Source organism: Loa loa, assembly GCF_000183805.2.
Source record: "Loa loa unplaced genomic scaffold supercont3.9, whole genome shotgun sequence".
Lineage (NCBI taxonomy): Eukaryota > Metazoa > Nematoda > Chromadorea > Rhabditida > Onchocercidae > Loa > Loa loa.
The window spans coordinates 295,292-312,561 of record NW_018108189.1 but is presented as its reverse complement, the minus strand read 5'-3'; the positions used below and the strand labels follow the sequence as shown (position 1 = coordinate 312,561).

General features: G+C 34.1%; 4 protein-coding genes across 4 annotated transcripts; 2 read left to right on the top strand and 2 right to left on the bottom strand.

Moving 5' to 3' along the window:
- Window positions 1-493: 493 nt before the first annotated feature.
- On the bottom strand, window positions 494-4,180 carry LOAG_16594 (hypothetical protein; the record flags this gene model as incomplete). Its single annotated transcript, XM_020449245.1, has 10 exons — window positions 4,035-4,180; window positions 3,461-3,630; window positions 3,259-3,372; window positions 3,069-3,167; window positions 2,669-2,830; window positions 2,433-2,554; window positions 1,975-2,197; window positions 1,535-1,666; window positions 956-1,126; window positions 494-628 (listed from the first exon to the last, which is right to left on the bottom strand). The coding sequence occupies exons 1-10, from the start codon at window positions 4,165-4,167 to the stop codon at window positions 494-496; spliced, it is 1,461 nt and encodes a 486-aa protein (XP_020307260.1). The 5' UTR covers window positions 4,168-4,180.
- Window positions 4,181-4,250: 70 nt separating this feature from the next.
- LOAG_16593 (hypothetical protein) lies at window positions 4,251-6,978 on the bottom strand (the record flags this gene model as incomplete). Its single annotated transcript, XM_020449244.1, has 10 exons — window positions 6,811-6,978; window positions 6,199-6,359; window positions 5,967-6,072; window positions 5,797-5,892; window positions 5,589-5,668; window positions 5,278-5,456; window positions 4,982-5,119; window positions 4,751-4,881; window positions 4,504-4,623; window positions 4,251-4,379 (listed from the first exon to the last, which is right to left on the bottom strand). The coding sequence occupies exons 2-10, from the start codon at window positions 6,297-6,299 to the stop codon at window positions 4,251-4,253; spliced, it is 1,080 nt and encodes a 359-aa protein (XP_020307259.1). The 5' UTR covers window positions 6,300-6,359; window positions 6,811-6,978.
- Window positions 6,979-7,930: 952 nt separating this feature from the next.
- Window positions 7,931-10,119, top strand: LOAG_00407 (charged multivesicular body protein 4b). Its single transcript, XM_003135947.2, has 4 exons — window positions 7,931-8,082; window positions 8,229-8,462; window positions 8,739-8,876; window positions 9,020-10,119. The coding sequence occupies exons 1-4, from the start codon at window positions 7,939-7,941 to the stop codon at window positions 9,185-9,187; spliced, it is 684 nt and encodes a 227-aa protein (XP_003135995.1). The 5' UTR covers window positions 7,931-7,938; the 3' UTR covers window positions 9,188-10,119.
- A 4,991-nt stretch (window positions 10,120-15,110) lies between these two features.
- LOAG_00406 (hypothetical protein) lies at window positions 15,111-16,457 on the top strand (the record flags this gene model as incomplete). The annotated part of the gene is made up of 4 exons (XM_003135946.1): window positions 15,111-15,204; window positions 15,306-15,358; window positions 15,979-16,174; window positions 16,309-16,457. The coding sequence occupies 4 exons, from the start codon at window positions 15,111-15,113 to the stop codon at window positions 16,455-16,457; spliced, it is 492 nt and encodes a 163-aa protein (XP_003135994.1).
- Between the last annotated feature and the right edge of the window lie 813 nt (window positions 16,458-17,270).

The window sequence follows — 17,270 nt, the reverse complement described above, 5'->3', positions numbered from 1 at the left end:
AGAAATCTGAATGATGCAGTTAATATATAAATCATTCGAACGAATACCATATGCACATTACTCATTAAACATTTCACATAAAGCGCTTTAAGTTATGCAATTCTAAAATATATGGAAAAAGAAATACAAACATATATTCGGCCATGATGAGAATATTACATCATTAATAGCACTAAAAGCACGAATCTCTCGGCAACTAGTTAAGACCAAAATTATTTTTTCCGCAAAGTATTACAACATATCAGTAACACAACTTCAGCAATTAGGATTTTGCTGAGAGGAATCAGCATTGAATTTTGATAAACGAACCAATACCACCAAAACTTTATACTTCGGCGTAGGGATATTCAAGGGAAAAAAAATGACAAGAGATAGTTCGTTTCACTTCTTTGTATTTAATGCTGTAATGAACAACATAAAAAGTCCAAGTTAAAATGTAACCGAGGTACGGAAATCTCAAAAACTGATTACGAAAGAATGTATAGAAACTGCTTCAGTCCATATCTAAAAGTAAATGTTGTGAGCCGATGTTCGGTTGCTGCTGCGTATATCGCTCTCGCCGAGTGCATTTTGGGCACCGTTGTTTTTCCAAACAGTTCTTGTGATATACCGAAAAACATTCCAAACACTAAAATCTCCACAAACTCACAAATATCATAAACTGTTTACAATTTATGACAGCATTTGAAAAACAGATCCCAAATTATTAAAACCATCAAATTTTCTGCCAGCATGCATCTGCTAACTTCCAGTTAAAAATGATACACTACAAGCTGGTAAAGTTATTTTGTGCTCCATTACATTGCAGTATTTTATCGGCATTGCAAGAATTTTTCTGCCATAACAGCATAAAGTACAAAATCCACAATAAGAAACGACAAACTCAACAAAGCAATAAAGCTCAAGAATTTAGTAAATTATATATCTACAACAGAAGGACAACTGCAGAACTTACTCGCAATGTCACTTCCAGTTGAAATGGATAAATCACTTCTGCAGCAGCACAGATCTCACATATGAAACCTTTCTGGGAACAAAGGAAACACTGTCGAATATGTTCTGCGGTGAAATTTAATAAATTGTTTAAATGGTTTTCCATATACCCTGAGAGTACCGTTAATAGATCCTGAAATTTCATCACATTCAGTGGAAAAACGAAAGTTCCTTTGAAACCTGTTGGAAAAACTACCCAATGCAAACGCGACTGACTTTACTTCGATACAATCTTTAATATAGGAATAGAACTTCTAATAAACATTTGATGTATTGAGTTGTGGAGTTCCATTTTTCAATGAGGTGATCCCTATGTTTACAGTCCCATTCTGAATTTGTGGATATGAAAAAAAGTAACTCTAGTATCTGAAGAATGGAGATGATGCAGTGACTTACGAAATGTAATATAAATTTTGCCCATCATATTCTACAATAACTGCTAAGAATTTGAGCTTCACTTATCAGAAAGACCTACAAAACTAAGCTTCTAAAATCGAAAAACGTTTCTCCATTAATCATTTTCTTCGCGAGAAAAACGTACTGTAAATGAATACAGGTGAATATCTTTGTAAAGATAATTTTTTGGCCAAACGCGACTTTCCAAATCTTCAGCAACTGACTTCCGACATGACTGCAGGTACATTACTGACAACGACAATTTCTCCCTCAGGAACTAGAAAAAAATTCCACTACGAATGCAAATAAATTAATCATTTTCTATATTATCAAAGTTACCAATTGTCCAGTCAATTGGTGTAGCATAACTACTGGCTGCGATGTGAAAAGCGACCAAGCGACCACATTATAGTCAGTAGTTATGTTATCACATGAGCCTCGAAAAAGGGATGACCAATACTTTTTTATAGAGGAAAACGGTTTAATTATTCCAGAACTATGAACTTGCCTTCTATTAAAGAATACCTGTTAGCTTGAAAGATTAGAAATAATATCATCTACACATAAAGAGTAACAAGCAAGCACCTTCACGGCATTTAAAGCATGGGAGTGTGCATAAAGTTGGGGATTGATCTGGTCGAGATGAAGGACAGCTTTATCTCTAATGCTTTCAATGAAAGCCATGTTACTCTTGCAAACATGTCTTGGATGTCCATCCCAGTTATGAATCAACCGCGATGGAATAACACTTTCATCACCTCTACTAAAACATCCATCGCAGTAATATTTTTCATCGAAGCCACACTTACTGAAATAATTTTACTTTTGACAAATACACCCAAAACTAAGACAATCCATATAAAAGGAAATTAACATCTAGTGCATGGTTGTTACATTTCAAGACACAGTGATGAATGGCACAGTTCAGACATAGCTAATTCTAATCGTATGCAATGAACCACAAAGAAGACATTATAGGCATAACAAAGGTCATCAAAATGCCTATGAGCACTGAACATATAAAAATCAGAAAATGATGCAACCTGTATGAAGCGAATGTTGGACCAATTGATTTTCTGCATAAAAGACAACGAAAATCTTGAGAATCAAGGCCTTTCTCGTGGGGAATCATTGTCAAAATACTAATTAATTTTTTGTCAGAAAACTGAAAAACACTCCCATTCGAATCAATCTAAATTAGTTTAAAAAGTCAGGTATTACCGAATAAATAATTTGATTGAACTGAACAGAAATCAAGAACAATAACCTAGAAACGGACTTCTGATTCTAGTCTCTTGACAGGTACAGCTTCTCGATGGTCTGATATGGTAAATGACGTCTTGTCACCATCACTAGCGTGTTGCAATAAATTTCCTACTTCCTCAAATATCGGAATTTCATTATTAAGACTATCATTATCCGAGTGTTTCTGATTCAACACCTGCAACAATAATGGATCATATACAAACATCACAGAAGTAAACAAAAGTAAAAAAATCGTAGTCTTTTATGAAGACATCTACATAAGAGAATTCCTTTACATGTCCATAAGGAAGATGTCAAACGCAAGATCAAATCACATAAGTAGAATGCAAACTAAATCAATATTGCCAGGCAGACGATGAATAACAGTTAATTTAAAGGCTCTAAAATTAAGGTTCTAACTAGTTCTGAATCACCTCATTCGAAGTTCCATCAAGAACATTTCGTATTTCCACGTCGAAATTCCGAGAAGAATCTGTATTAGTCGATAAAGAAACTGTCGAAGTTCGGCCATCCTTCAACATGAAAATTAAAAGTGACATTGCTGTCCAAACTACATCTTTAAAGCATTATGAAAAACGAATGTAGATCTGTTAAACAACTAACAAAAGGTTCAGTTTCCCAACGATGATGAACAATCCAGCCTTTACCGAGAAGGCTATTCCCTTCATTGTAATGCTCTGACATATACAGATCATCTTGCATGGACACTGAGCGTTCCTAGAACATAATTTTATATCTCTGAAGTAAAAAAAGCCAAGGATGGACATACAAAGAAAGACCTAAAATAAGTGATGACTAGAACAACCAGCTCCATGTCTGAAGATTTTTTCGATGTGCTTCTGATTTTGTTTCCTAATTCAGTGAAAGACTGCTCATTTTCAACTGAGATCACCGGACTAAGACCATATAGAAGGTTATATGACTTATCCTGCACATCTTGCACAGAATGTTCCGGTTTGATATTATAAGCTGCATCTGAAATGAAAGTAACATAAATAATGCTTTCCGACTTGAAAAAAAAGCAAAAAAGTCGAATGTAAAAATTGTGCAGAATTATCAATCATCAGAGATATTCGAGAGCAGATCAGGTAATGACATGGTGATAATTGTCAAACTGCTCAACGCTTATTAGCATGAAAATTCCCTACATTCATCCGTTCGTAATAATATTCAATTAAATAAACCGAAAATGAACTATTACCTCAACTTATTTCAAGATGCTAATGTTATTATGCTTTTGAGATACGTTATTACGATATATGTTATTGCGTTTTTGCTGTTACTCTATACTGTGAAGGATGCCTAGGTTGATCTATTAAACTAATTGCCGTATGTACCGCAATTCACTAATCATGAAAACAATGATTTAAAAAAACCACCAGATGTGACACGTGGACCGATCCAATTTTTGGAGTTACTTTGTGAACTTTCTGACACTTTGTGAAATGCGATCTCACTCTTGATTGACAACTCGTTGTCTGATCCAAACGATTTATACTCTTTAATGTTCATCGTTTTTTCCTCACTATAAGATGTTTAATGTAGAAAAATGATTAGATAACAAATGAAAGCATTCTAATCAAAATAAAGTGTTACTAAGCTCCGTTCCACTGATCGTGGTTTGCTCTGTTTTCGTTACTTAGCGTACAGATTGGGGATGAAATTCGTTGTACATCGTTATAAGGTTCTACGAGATTTTCCATTTTTTTCCCAACTTCTTCAACCTCAAAAGAAAAATCTCCAGTAGTTTCAATTCCTTTCAGGATTTTTTTCTCAGTTAATTAACAAATAAATCATTTTGACGATAGGATATTTTAATCTGATCTTGCAACAATTCACGAAACCCACATCATGTGACTCTCTGACTACAGCTGATATGGACTCATTTCTGGAACTCGATGAACCGCCAACAGTGCTACTCTTCGATGAATGCCTAACACGACGACAGATACCTCTAGTTACTCGTATCTGGAATAAAGAAAGACCATTTTTTACGAAACGTAAAGATTGCAACCTACAGATATTATTTAGATGAAACGAACCACCAGAAAATTAATCAAATCTTATAACTAATCAAACTTGGGACGTAACTTACGATAGTGTCTTCCGGGACTGGATATGAAAGTATAGTACTACTTGCTGAATTTAGAGCTGGGAGGTGAATGTTCTCTCCATCAAGCATTGACGGATGCGAATAAACGGAAGCCACATCAGCTTCTCGTCCAGCTGTTTAAAAAACAATAACAGTAAGAATGAATTAAAAAGAAGGAGAGAGAAAGAAAATATTCAAGAAAAAAACTGAGAAAACTATTTGTTGAACACAAACTATCAGAATCTACTGCGCACGAAGAAGTAGATATTTCTGTTGAGCCGCACAGGGACTGCAATGCATTTTCGGCAAGCTCTGTATCCTCAAGCATGTTCAGCGAACCACCACGACAACGACACTTTACTAACTGTTTCACTAAAATGAGAAGTTATATTAATGCATGCCATAAGCACTAAAAATACTGGGAGACGTCCACTAGACAGTCCAAAATTTGTCTAAATATGAGTAACTGGACCAAAATCAATTAAAATACGGACCAAAAGATAAATTATTAAATCAGGAATTTAACTCACATCTTGCGGGTTCTCCCGCTATCAAACCAGAAAGTATCAGTGGCGTGGGAGTCCAAGTGTTAAGAGAGAAACTATTCACAGGTGCCTCGACAGTCAGTCTCGTCAGTCCCTTCGTGTAACCTGACAGTATATTCATACGTTCAGTATCTCTCAGAAATGCCCATTTCTCGTAAAATTTGCTGAAAAATTCAAATTATACTGAAAAAAAATTGTTGCTTAAAGAATGTAAAGAAACCTTGAATCACATTCAAAAAATTTCATCTTTCGTCCTAGGAATTAATTCTGTCTTAATTCACTGTTCACCAACTAACCTTAAAGTAACATTATTATGCGACAGTAAGCTCAAATAATTTTCCATTGTATTTTCATTTAAAAGTATCCTGACCCACGCCTGTAAAAAATATATAAAATTTACATATATATTCGCACCACAGTATACGATGCAAGCTCAAAATATATAGCAATCAAGAACAACTCCTTCTAGCTAAACACTAAGAGGAAAAAAAAAACGTAATTCACCCGTGACTTCCCTATTTCTGTCTTTATTTGATTCGATGTAGCTATCTGGTCCAATACTGCTTTATGTGTATATTTGCTTACAAAGGGCCAGAAATTCTGAAAACACCACAATTAAACAGCTCCTATAAACAAAAGATGGAAATATGTTTAGCATATTGGCAAAAACTCACCGGTTCAGGATACCTTGAGCTTCTTGGTTTTTTCTGGAAGAAGGCTGTCTTCAAGCCATGAATGAACAGTGCTTCAACCGTATTACAAAGTATTTGAGTAGACTCCCTAAAAACCAAAACTGTTTCGAATACACGAAAGAATGCAACGGAGAGTTCAAATAGTTCGCAGGTAAAATCACAGCTTCACATCAGCATGGGAGGGGATGTGGATGGATCAAGAAGTAAATATTACTTAGAGAGTGCATCGCCGGACGGATACTCAAATGTTGCCTGTTTGAGTACATTTGCCAGTTCAGTCATAAGTTTTATCTTTACTTCACTCTCTTCCATCATTCTTTCTCAAATGTGTTGCATTATATCGTATTGTTCATAAGGCAACCATCGTTCTTCTAACTGAAATTTGTAAATTTCAATTATTTCAGCTAACATTTTCCCGACTGACATAGATAGCTTGATACTTGATGTAAAGAGAGATCTAAAGGAGAACAGGGTTTGGATTGTAATTGGGTTGTTCCTGGGATAGAACAGGACGATCCTGATTATTCCCAAGTGAAAATTAACCCAGATATATGAGTCAACACCACTCTCTAATAAAATCCTCCCTGAAAATCAACGCCTCAAGTCTATGTATCATAACGTTACCGCCCAAGTGTGGCACAGACCAGAACTTGATCGGCATGACGGCGTTGCATAGAGGTCGGGGATTCATCTCTTCCTCATTTCTTTCTCATTTCAGGTTTTGGACATGTTAATTTCTTCATAGAACTGCTTTTATCAATCAACCAAACAGACTTCCGTATAAATTGCTATGAATCCATTTGAATCAGTAAAGCTTAACAAGTACAATCATGCAATGATTAGACGGCCAGGAGAGATTAGAGGTTAACGCCCATCCTCCTTTGCCTCTTTGTTGCTTTATAAATGGTACAGGTTAGTCGGTGACCAGTATCCATACTGTTTATTTAATCAGAGATCAGTTATCTTCAGTTCCATTACCACTGCGAAGTTACTGCTTATAAATGAGAAAATTCTGAAATATGAGAATGAACGATGCTTGAAATACTCTTAAGTTAACCGGCAAAATAATGCACTGTTTACACAAAAACGAAATTTCTGTTCTTTGTGAAAGTGTGAAAATTTACCAAATTCAATTAAGAACAGACGAACTGCAAAATGTCGGAACCTTAAAATTAATTTAAACTAGGGAAATGTTTCATATACTTTTTAGCTGTACATGTCAATCCCTTGTCATCCTCTATACGCTGGTCTGAGCCCGTTTGTGACAAACCGATGGATATTTCGCGGTGTCTTCTTGCTGAGTTGATTCTTCGATTAGAGAGGAGCTTTTCTCCTCGACTGTGTTCGTCAATCTTCGAATTACAGTGTGGGTGAATTTGGTAGAAGTAGGTTTTAGCAGGGCGGTTGACAAGTTTGGGTAAAATGAGGTGCTACTGCTTTATAAAGAGATTTTCATTATGGGTAGCACAGTTAGACGCATGTTTAGCCTTGTACTTGAACTAGAACTTAGGCTTAATGCTTGAATTGTTATGTATAATTAAATTTTTGGTTGCTCGCTAAGCAAGCAATAACGAAGATTATGTTATTGTTAGAAGTGCATGACTTATTCACGGGTGCCTACGCTTCTTTTGCAAAACAACAAGGTGACATATTTAATTAATCATTCGGTAGTTGGACCGGGTGATGTCAAAAGTATTTGTTATTTTTCATGATTGTTTTGTTTTATGTGAAGTTTATGGGAAATGACATCAAGATGTTTACGCAATTGTAAATTAATGCTTAAATAAATGTAAATTAATGCGTATGGAATATCTCTGTAAAAATACCAAAAGTTAATTTGAAGTTAATGCTACGACATTGATATTTGGATTAATAAATAATTTATATTGTTACTGGCGTGATCCATTTGACCGATCCCCTGTTACATGCCGTGGAATAGTTAATTTTTCCAGCAATGAGTGTATTTGGGAAGATATTTGGTGGCAGTAGAAAACAGCAGACACCATCAGCAACCCCACAGGAATCTATACAAAAATTGCGGGAAACCGAGGAAATGCTAGTGAAGAAGCAAGAGTTCTTAGAGAAAAAAATAGAAGCTGTAAGTTTTCCGACTTTACTTGGAAGTTAGCGTTTGTTTTTTTTCTTAAGAAATCGTCAGCATGCTATTCAAAGGAAAACTGATGGATATGCGATACTCATTAAACTATAACGAAGCATTGCTACCGTTATGCGGAACTATTTTAGGAAGTTGCATCGGCAAGAAAACATGGAACGAAAAACAAGAGATTGGCTTTGCACGCACTGAAACGGAAGAAACAGTTTGAGAAGCAGTTGCAGCACATTGATGGTGTCTTATCAACGATCGAGTTCCAACGCGAAGCTTTAGAAAATGCGTCAACAAATGCCGAAGTGTTACAAGTAATGGGTTCTGCTGCAAAGGCCCTTAAAACTGCACATAACGATATGGATGTAGATCAGGCAAGTGCTTCCGTTACTATATTCTTTCTGTAAGTGGTTTCTCATCAGTGGGAAAGTTTCTTTGCTTGTTTTCAGATTCATAAATGAAATAGTAATAGATTATGTCATGTGAGGTACTAGAAGGATTTAGGTATTATGGCGTGATTGTTATTATCACTCTTGATTCTTTGTCTCAGATTCACAGACATATTGAAGTGTAAGGTTCCAACAATAGCAAGCATGATGTATGAAAAAGAAAGATCTTAATGGTTGTACAAAAGTAAAATTTGTTAACAGGTACACGACTTAATGGAGGATATTGCCGAACAGCAAGAGGTTGCTAATGAAATTGCTGAAGCAATTAGTAATCCAGTTGGTTTTGGTCAAGATCTGGATGAAGAAGAATTGCTCAAAGAACTGGAAGAACTGGAGCAGGTTGTCTTGAATTTCTTTCTTTGTTTGTATATTCTCATTAATTATGCGTTTTCAATATTTCCATCTAAGTGGATTTACATTATTCGTAATGGGCATTTTATGTGGCTATCGATAATTTCTGATTAGTCATAAATTGCTTACAGGAAGAGCTTGATAAGCAGCTTCTAGATGTTGGACCGACACCAGCATCTGTATCAGCCTTACCTGAAGCCCCGATTGCTGAACTTCCAGTCTCCGGAAAGAAGACTGCTGCCAAAAAGCAGCAAGAGGATGATGACTTGGCCGAGTTAGAAGCTTGGGCAAACGCTTGATCAGTTGATAATTAACTGACTAATTGTTTCTTCTACTATGTTGTTTTCAGTTTTCCACCTTTATCTTTATCACCAGCATCTGCTTTTCCGGTCACTGTAATGGTAGTTCAACTTTACTATTATTTATATCACAGAACCATAAGTATGTAATTCTGAGTGAAAGATAAGTTCTTGTAGATATATGTGGTTCGAACCGTTTATGCTTATTCTCATTTTTTCACGGATATTTCCTGATAGCTGTTTTAGCAGACACAACTTTTTTTAGTCATATTGGGCTGTTCAATATCGTCTGTTCGATTAAAGTAACATCTTTGAACCATATTGCTTGCTGAGTATCTGCTCTGATAATGTAGCCCTATGAAGCTTGGTTTTTGACCTTTCCTTATTGGCACAAACAAATGAATTATGCACTAATATCTTAATAATATATTGCATATAAAATAATGTATAGAACTTCAGATACTTCATAACTGTTTTTTTTCGTTACGGCTGTCTAAAATGCAATCAGTGTCATGTATTCTTTTCAGTGAAGAATAAGTATATGCTTTTTCTTTAATTCCACATTTTTTGAAAGTTAAAATCACTTTATGGATAACTGTACACCTTCATTGTATCATATGTAACAGATAAGAACTTGTTGAGCTGTCTGTTCCTATAATATAGACTGGACTATTACTGCTACTTTCTGAATTAACTCATATCTTCATCTCTTGAAATGACATAGGCAGAAATTGCATATTTCTTTTCAGAATTCAAGTCACTGATCAGAATTTAATATTCGGTGTCATAACAATGTTAGTCATTCCTTTTGAACTGTAGCATCCGATGTGAATTGATTGTGGTCGTTTTCAAAACAGCTTGTGGCGATGGTTGAATGGATTATATTCTTTAGTGCAAACAGAAGGTCATGGGTGGGTAATGCGTAAAGAAACTCATATATTCCTGTCTTGCAAATTACTTTTAAAGAGAGAAGACAAGAGGATAAGAAATGGTGGGTATTTTAGAGACAGCTAAAAGGTTTTGTGGAATGATCTATGGAAATGTAGCAGATTTTATGGAATGGGTTTTTGCTTTTGTTTCATTATGGTTGCCTCACTTCCAAAATTATGTAATTTGTTATCATTGCGGAAAATTATGCTTAAATGTATATTTTAGAGAAGCTAAAAGGTTTTGTGAAATGAAATTGTATTTTAAGGACAGCATGTTTACGTTGCAATCAATTACAAGACAAGTTTTAGGGGGAGGCTTTGGTCGACCTTGAACAGATTAGTTTTTACTTCTGGTGGATCCATTATTTGCAAAAGTATCTTTCCGAAATTTGTTTCAGGACGTGTTTTATGAGTCATGTCCTTAACAATTCACTCATAGAATCATAATGAACAACGGGTGTTTTTGGATTTCAATTCTGGTGTTGTTTCATAATGGAGGCAAAAGTTTTAAAATTTTGTATCCGAAAGTCATAAAAATCGCTTTCTTGAACAGTTAGAGTACGAAATCTGCAAACATCGACTGGTTTTCACTAAATAACATCCCGAAATCAATAAAAGTTATGTCCTTAGCAAATCATCATGAAGGATTTCAGCTCGTTTATGGGCTTTAAAAACAGAAGCCTTCTTGATTCGAAAAAATAAAATTTCCCGAAGGTAGCTACTTCTGCTTCCCACAGTACAAAAATTGAAGCTTTGTCATCTCTAATCAATTCTTCAATGACCAAAGTTGAAATTTTGTCATTTCAAATTAATTCTTCGATGTTGTTTTTTTTATTCTCCAACTTACCAGGAAGTAACATGACGAGTGCGTTCTGTCATTCCCAATTATATTATGCTAGTTAGTGCTAGATGGAATGAAGAGACTGAAGCTCAGCAATTATCATGCTTATAAAGTTACTAAATTGGTTGAGATGAAAAAAGTTCATTCTAACAACGAAATATAATGTTTATTTTTCAGGTGGATTGGACCTTAACCATTCCAAATTAATGAATTTCCCCACGAATTATTACAATTTATAATCGAAAATTGTGCAGGAAATCGAGTCCATAACATACAAAACTTATATTCCTTTTTTGTCCAAGAAATTTTCAAAATCTAATTCGGATTCAATTAATATAAAAAACCGACATTTTTCTGTCTTTTTCGAAAGATGCAAATATTATAAACACGTTTTTCGGCTGGATACAAGAGATTAAACTAAAGTGAATTTAGTGTCCCAATAACTTGCAACATTCACTGTTCGAAGAAACTCTGAGGATAGAGCTGTATACAGAACCGTTATCTGAGACGTCATTTGTACCGATGTAGTGACTTGTTGATTGGTACCACACTAAATAATTGTACTGTAAAAGCCTCTTCGAAGAAAAGGTTCCAATGGCGTTTTTGTCAACAGAAGTAACTTTTCACTAATTAGTGAAGTGAAGCAGGCAAATGTATGGCACACAATCTGCAAGGGCCTAAATGGCGTAATGCATTTTGGATTTTCTGTCTACTTCGATTTTACAACTTTCAGTATGAATGTCCTCATCTACTTTCTTTTCATTACATAATCTTTCCGAAGATCCTTTGCTCCGTCCCAGATGGGCTCACTCTCAAACATTTCCAATTCATACTTGCTAAATATCGGACAAAAAAGTTTTGGATTTGAATTTTTTTTTTCGAAAAATAGAACAATTTTTGCTAACAAAATTTTTCAATCCATACAGTCATTCACTTTTGCATGATCCAAGAAAATGAAATTCAGGCAATAAGTGGTTGATCAAATGATCATTCTGGAGAAATCATTACTTAAGCAAGTTTTGTCTTTAAAACATTTAGATGTGACATAAAAGGAGCAGTTGACAATATTCCTCTGGTAGGTTAGTAATCCATATGGGAAAGGCATTTACATAGATGACGGTGTAAAGAAGTATAACAAATAATCTGCTAGTATACCCAAAAGAGTTTGATAAGAAAAACTGTTTCCAAAGGAGTCTTTTATCATAATAGCACTATTATTATTTGTTCATGTGATTGTGATGAAAAATTGCTACCAACCTTCGTATGGAATTCATAATTATTTATTAATCACTTGAAATTTCATTCATCCCAGAATTCTGTGTTGTATTACCTACTGATTATAAGTCGCAGAAGTTTCATCTTCTCACAAAGTCAGTTCAGTCAAAGGATTAGAAAGATGTTTATCTGTTTCAATCAAACGAGTTAACAAGAGAGATTCCAGAAATTTGTCCGAAACTTGTCTCGTTGTTGTAAAGTATAAGTGAAAAAAGCAAAAACTTCTCATGACCTTTTGCTGAAGTGTTTTCAATCAATTTTTCAAAGAAATTCCCACAAACATTATTTATGTAGCCTTATTTTTCAATCCTTTCATTTGTGTTACCTATTTTCATACTATTCCAACTTCTAAACTTGTAAGTTCATAGAATAACAGTCGACTAATATCACAATAAACTATGATTATCAAGTATTACAGATATCGTAAGTTTAGTTTGTATTGGAAAATAATTCGATATTTTTCTAAAACTTGTTCTACTCTTGTCCATGGAATGCTTTAAAGTCTGAAAATTTGTAGAATACAACAGGTGTGATTTCATTTTATTGATCGTGATACGTTGCCCTCAATGCTGAGAATTTTATCTGACAACTTAAAATATATCGCAAAGGATGGACAAAGCTGGTGGTGGAGAAAATATTGTTATACATGACCCAGCAATTCCACGTAGTTGCTGCTAAATTTCATAATCGACTAGTCAAATTTACTACTAAGTTTATCTGAATACACTAATGAAACTAATTCTCTAGGAGTTTATTGATTAGACTAACTTACATAAGTTTGAGCATTCAAAAATTTCTAGCAAAATGACGGTCTTTTCAAGATTGCTTGAGATTTTATCGCTTAAAATTTTGTCCTATTGGAAGTCAATATATTACGATGTTACTATTCACTGCCAGCGATTGAAATAACGGACTCTGGAATTCTGAGGTCCTGGAATTCTGCATCAGCAAGCCAGAACAATTGTGAATAATATGCTTCCTTTTGTTTAGTAAAGCTAAAAAACAATCACTGGCCGATTTGGTGAATTTTACTCTTGTTGAAAGGAAAAAAGGAACTCTCCGTTGTTTCACCAAAAACAATCTTCGCAGCTAATATATCTCGGATAGCATGATGATAGTAATCGGTGAAAGCACCAGTAAAGTTTCTATATTAAGCAGATTAGGAAGGAATTTGACTGCTGGAAAGGTTCAAAACTTTGGAACGGTCGGAGTGATCAGCCTACTCCTCAAATTCAAATCGCATCCCTTCGCTGGACGTTACGAAGTCTTACAAGCAATAGATAATGAATGAATATAGGCAATTTCTCATATTCTGAATATAGGCATGTTATTAAGCACTCACTTCGTTTCTTCTCATAGTTTTTCACAGTACTTGTCCATCCCAATTTCTCCATCAAAGGAACTTCTCATTTTATTTCAATACAGTCACAATTTATCTTGACAAATATTAGCAGGACCTTTTCCACCTCTTTTTCCAATTTCTCAATAGTTATATTTGCTACTCAAAAGTTTCAGTTAACGATTGAAACGACAGATAGAAAATGTAATCAGTGGAGATTATTCAATTTCAATTTACGGTTCTTTGCAGTAATTATTAACGCTTTTTGTTTATCTCAATTAGATGCACTCTTTTCAATAGTTATCAACACTTTGTATCCGAAATAATGATGGATTAGGCTGAAGGGAAAAGCTGAAAAAGACTGCTATGATTTTCTTATTAAGCCATTTTGTAATTTTCAGATCAACTTATGCTATCCATTTTGGCGCATTTAAACCATTAAGAATAGTAAGAAGCAAATTCACGTAATTCCAAAAAGGTTCTAGAAAAGTAAAATATTACTTTTAACAAGAATTATATTGAATTACATAAATCTGATCATGATTAACAATATGACCTATTATCAATAGATGGCGCCAACGTGATATCCATTAATGTTATTGTTCAATAGGACCTCTTGTAAAGAAAGCTCTGTTTGCATTAGGCAGATATTAGGCTGATCCAAAACTAAGCCTTTTATTAGTTCATAGGATATTTTTATAATTTAATTTTCCAGCATTCTTTGCTTTTTTATCTCCACTTTCAGGTTTGTTTTTTTTTCAGACAATATAGTAGTGAGATCTATCTAAAGAAATGTAGCAAAATAATTTTGAAACTCTGTCACAGCTAGTAATCTGCATTTTATTAATGCGTTGATAAAGCAATCCGTGATCGAAGTCGCTTCCATTTATAAATATGAAAGAAATTTAAGAAACATTTTATAGCAAATCTAAATACACAAGATTCTTTTGTTTTTGTTTTACATCTTTCGGTGTATTAAACAATAAAAAATCTCTTCGGAGAACGCATCGACAACAGATATAGCTTAACTCTCAGAGAAATAAGCCAAGTTATTTGAATTTGTGTTAAAATTAATTAATGGCTGAAAAATATTTATAATAAATTTATTTATAATAAATGACAAACTAAACTTAATTATTTCTAAAAATTTCTGTTCATTCGCATACCCGTCTAGAAACATTTCGTTCCGAAAAAAATTTTTTCAACGTGAAAAGTAATATTACAAAACGGTTTTTTTCTTCATCACATTATGATTCTATTTTCTTTTTAATGTTTACAAGTTTTGTTTTTCTCTATCATTATTATTATTAGCATTTACTATTATTAGCATTTTTCAAATGGTCAAACTATATTTGGTTAAGCTATATTTTTTTATTCTTTTCCACTTTTTTTTTTGGTATGACAGAATGACCTGCCACTTATGGCTGTGTCACTGGAATTGAAATTTCAGTTAACATTCTGATAACTGTCAAGGCATCAACGCAGCAAAAAATGCGGCAACAATAAACGATAGTCTTTCTCTTTCGATAACTTAACCAAATGACGTCAAATGCACAGAAAAAACGTGAATATTTCTTGCGACACGGAGCACTGTCACTGAGCGTACCAACTCGAAGGAAATGGTATAGAAAAGGTATGCATTTATTACACTAAATCTTGCAATAAACAATCAGTCCAAAGTTTTACCTTATGCCAACTCAAAATTTAAATCTCGAAATATTTTGAAATTTGCAGTGCCTCCAATGGATTTCCAGGAAAATACCGCTGAAAGAAATTGTTCTGATTTGGTGAGTTTACTTTCCAGTCAAATCACTTATTTTTTTCCTTTTTCTTGATTGCAAAAAGCGGTTTTCTCATTCAACGCATGATTAACTCCAGCGAATACGCACTTCATATGCATTATTGGCAACGGAATACATGCTCGTGATGTCTCCATGTCACTTTCACATTCTCTAAGTTATATTGTTCCATTAAAATCAGTCTTTTTAAATTTTGACTTTTTGAACAAAAATTAAAAACTTATTAAATTTTTTTGCGATGAAATGCTTTTGTTTGATTCAATTTTAACTCTGATGGAGTAGAGAAAAAAAAGTGGAAAATAATACCAAAAATAACTGGTAAAACCGATATTCTCAGTAAACAGGTAACGACAATTGTGATACGATAAGTCAAATACGTATCCCAGATCTTCTAAAACGATCAAATATTATGCAAGTCCTTCTCATCTCTGACATCATTATTAGCATCAAACTGAAATGTTTGCAACCAGGCAAACCCGATCCTTCAAGTACCACAAGAAGTTAATCCTTTAAGTACTTCAAGTACCAATAATGCTGGAAATCGCATTTATAGGAAAACGATTTGTGAAGAGTTGAAATTAGGATTGTTCAGAAACTGACTGTTGCAGGGGTTGAGTACGACTTCCAACCAACTAATCAGTGCAGTAGCAACTTGGCATAGTATTCATGCAAGCTTGATGAAACTTGGCCTTTCAAGTGATGGTACACCATCGGAAAAAATGATCGAAGCATCATCCAAATCATCTAGCTCAAGGAGCAACAGCTATTCCACCGATTCATTCATCAGTTGTATCAGCGATGATTGTATGCCGAAACATGCATCTTTCGAAATCATATTTAGGGATTAGGAAGGGATTAAAAATTTCGGTGTTTCCTAATTTCCAATCATTTCACTCAAAATAATTGGTGACAAAAATAACTCAAAAATTGTATTGCAGCACTGAGTGGGAACCAATCCAGTGATGAAAGTTTGGATGAAAAATTATTCAATTATCACCCGCGAATATCCATTTCAAATCTGGAACTTCGAAGTTCACAGCTGAAGGAAATATTTCCCGGGTTGTCGGAACATTGGAGGTGTTTTTAAATTTCACTCTTTTTTCTTCAGTTTCATATTTTCCATCAAAAAAGGAAAAATTTCGGTTATATAAAAAATTTCGGTTATATAAATATATACAAGAGTGAATGCAACTGTATCAGATCAAGTTTAGCAGAGATAAAGTGATTAGTTATACCACTGTTAGAAGTTATTTATTCACAATATTTTATAAAACGACAATCCTCTTAAATATGTATAATCTTATGATTTAAAATAATATCAGTCCATCAAATTAGCCTGGGAGGAATAAACAGTAGTAATCAAGAAAATAATAACTGTTCAGAAGTTTACTTTTTCGGGGATTTCTCAAAGCATACCGACTGATAACAATCTTCTATGCAATGCCTTATAGTTAGAGATGATTAACTCCTCAATGATTAACCGATCCTTACCTTTATGAAGTCTTTATTTCGATTCATAGCAGAAGATATCACTTATTCCATCAAAAAGCGAAATAACATTTTATTCCCGTCTTTAACTCTTCATTTAACACCATTTTCTATTCCTTTTCTTATTCGCTCTTCACATTACAAGGCAACAATCATCTACCTGCTTGAAAGCTTACCCAAAACACCAAAATTAAATGAAAATAATAAGCATTTCAAAGAGACCGATCCTAGTTAAACAGGAAGTGGTAACACATTTCCGGACAAATCTAAGATTCCATCGCAACTTTACATAATCATGTACCATTAATGAAATGCAAATTTACTTAAAAGTTTGGATTGCTTTGTAACACTACAAGTAATTACGAAAATAGGTGGAAATTATTTTTGAATTCATTCTAACTACCAATGATCG

Excerpts from the sequence above, each read along its gene's own strand:
- LOAG_00407 (XM_003135947.2), top strand. The coding sequence starts at position 7,939 with ATGAGTGTATTTGGGAAGATATTTGGTGGCAGTAGAAAACAGCAGACA. Across the intron at positions 8,083-8,228 it reads TAGAGAAAAAAATAGAAGCT|GAAGTTGCATCGGCAAGAAA; the intron begins GTAAGTTTTCCG and ends GAACTATTTTAG. Across the intron at positions 8,877-9,019 it reads AACTGGAAGAACTGGAGCAG|GAAGAGCTTGATAAGCAGCT; the intron begins GTTGTCTTGAAT and ends AATTGCTTACAG.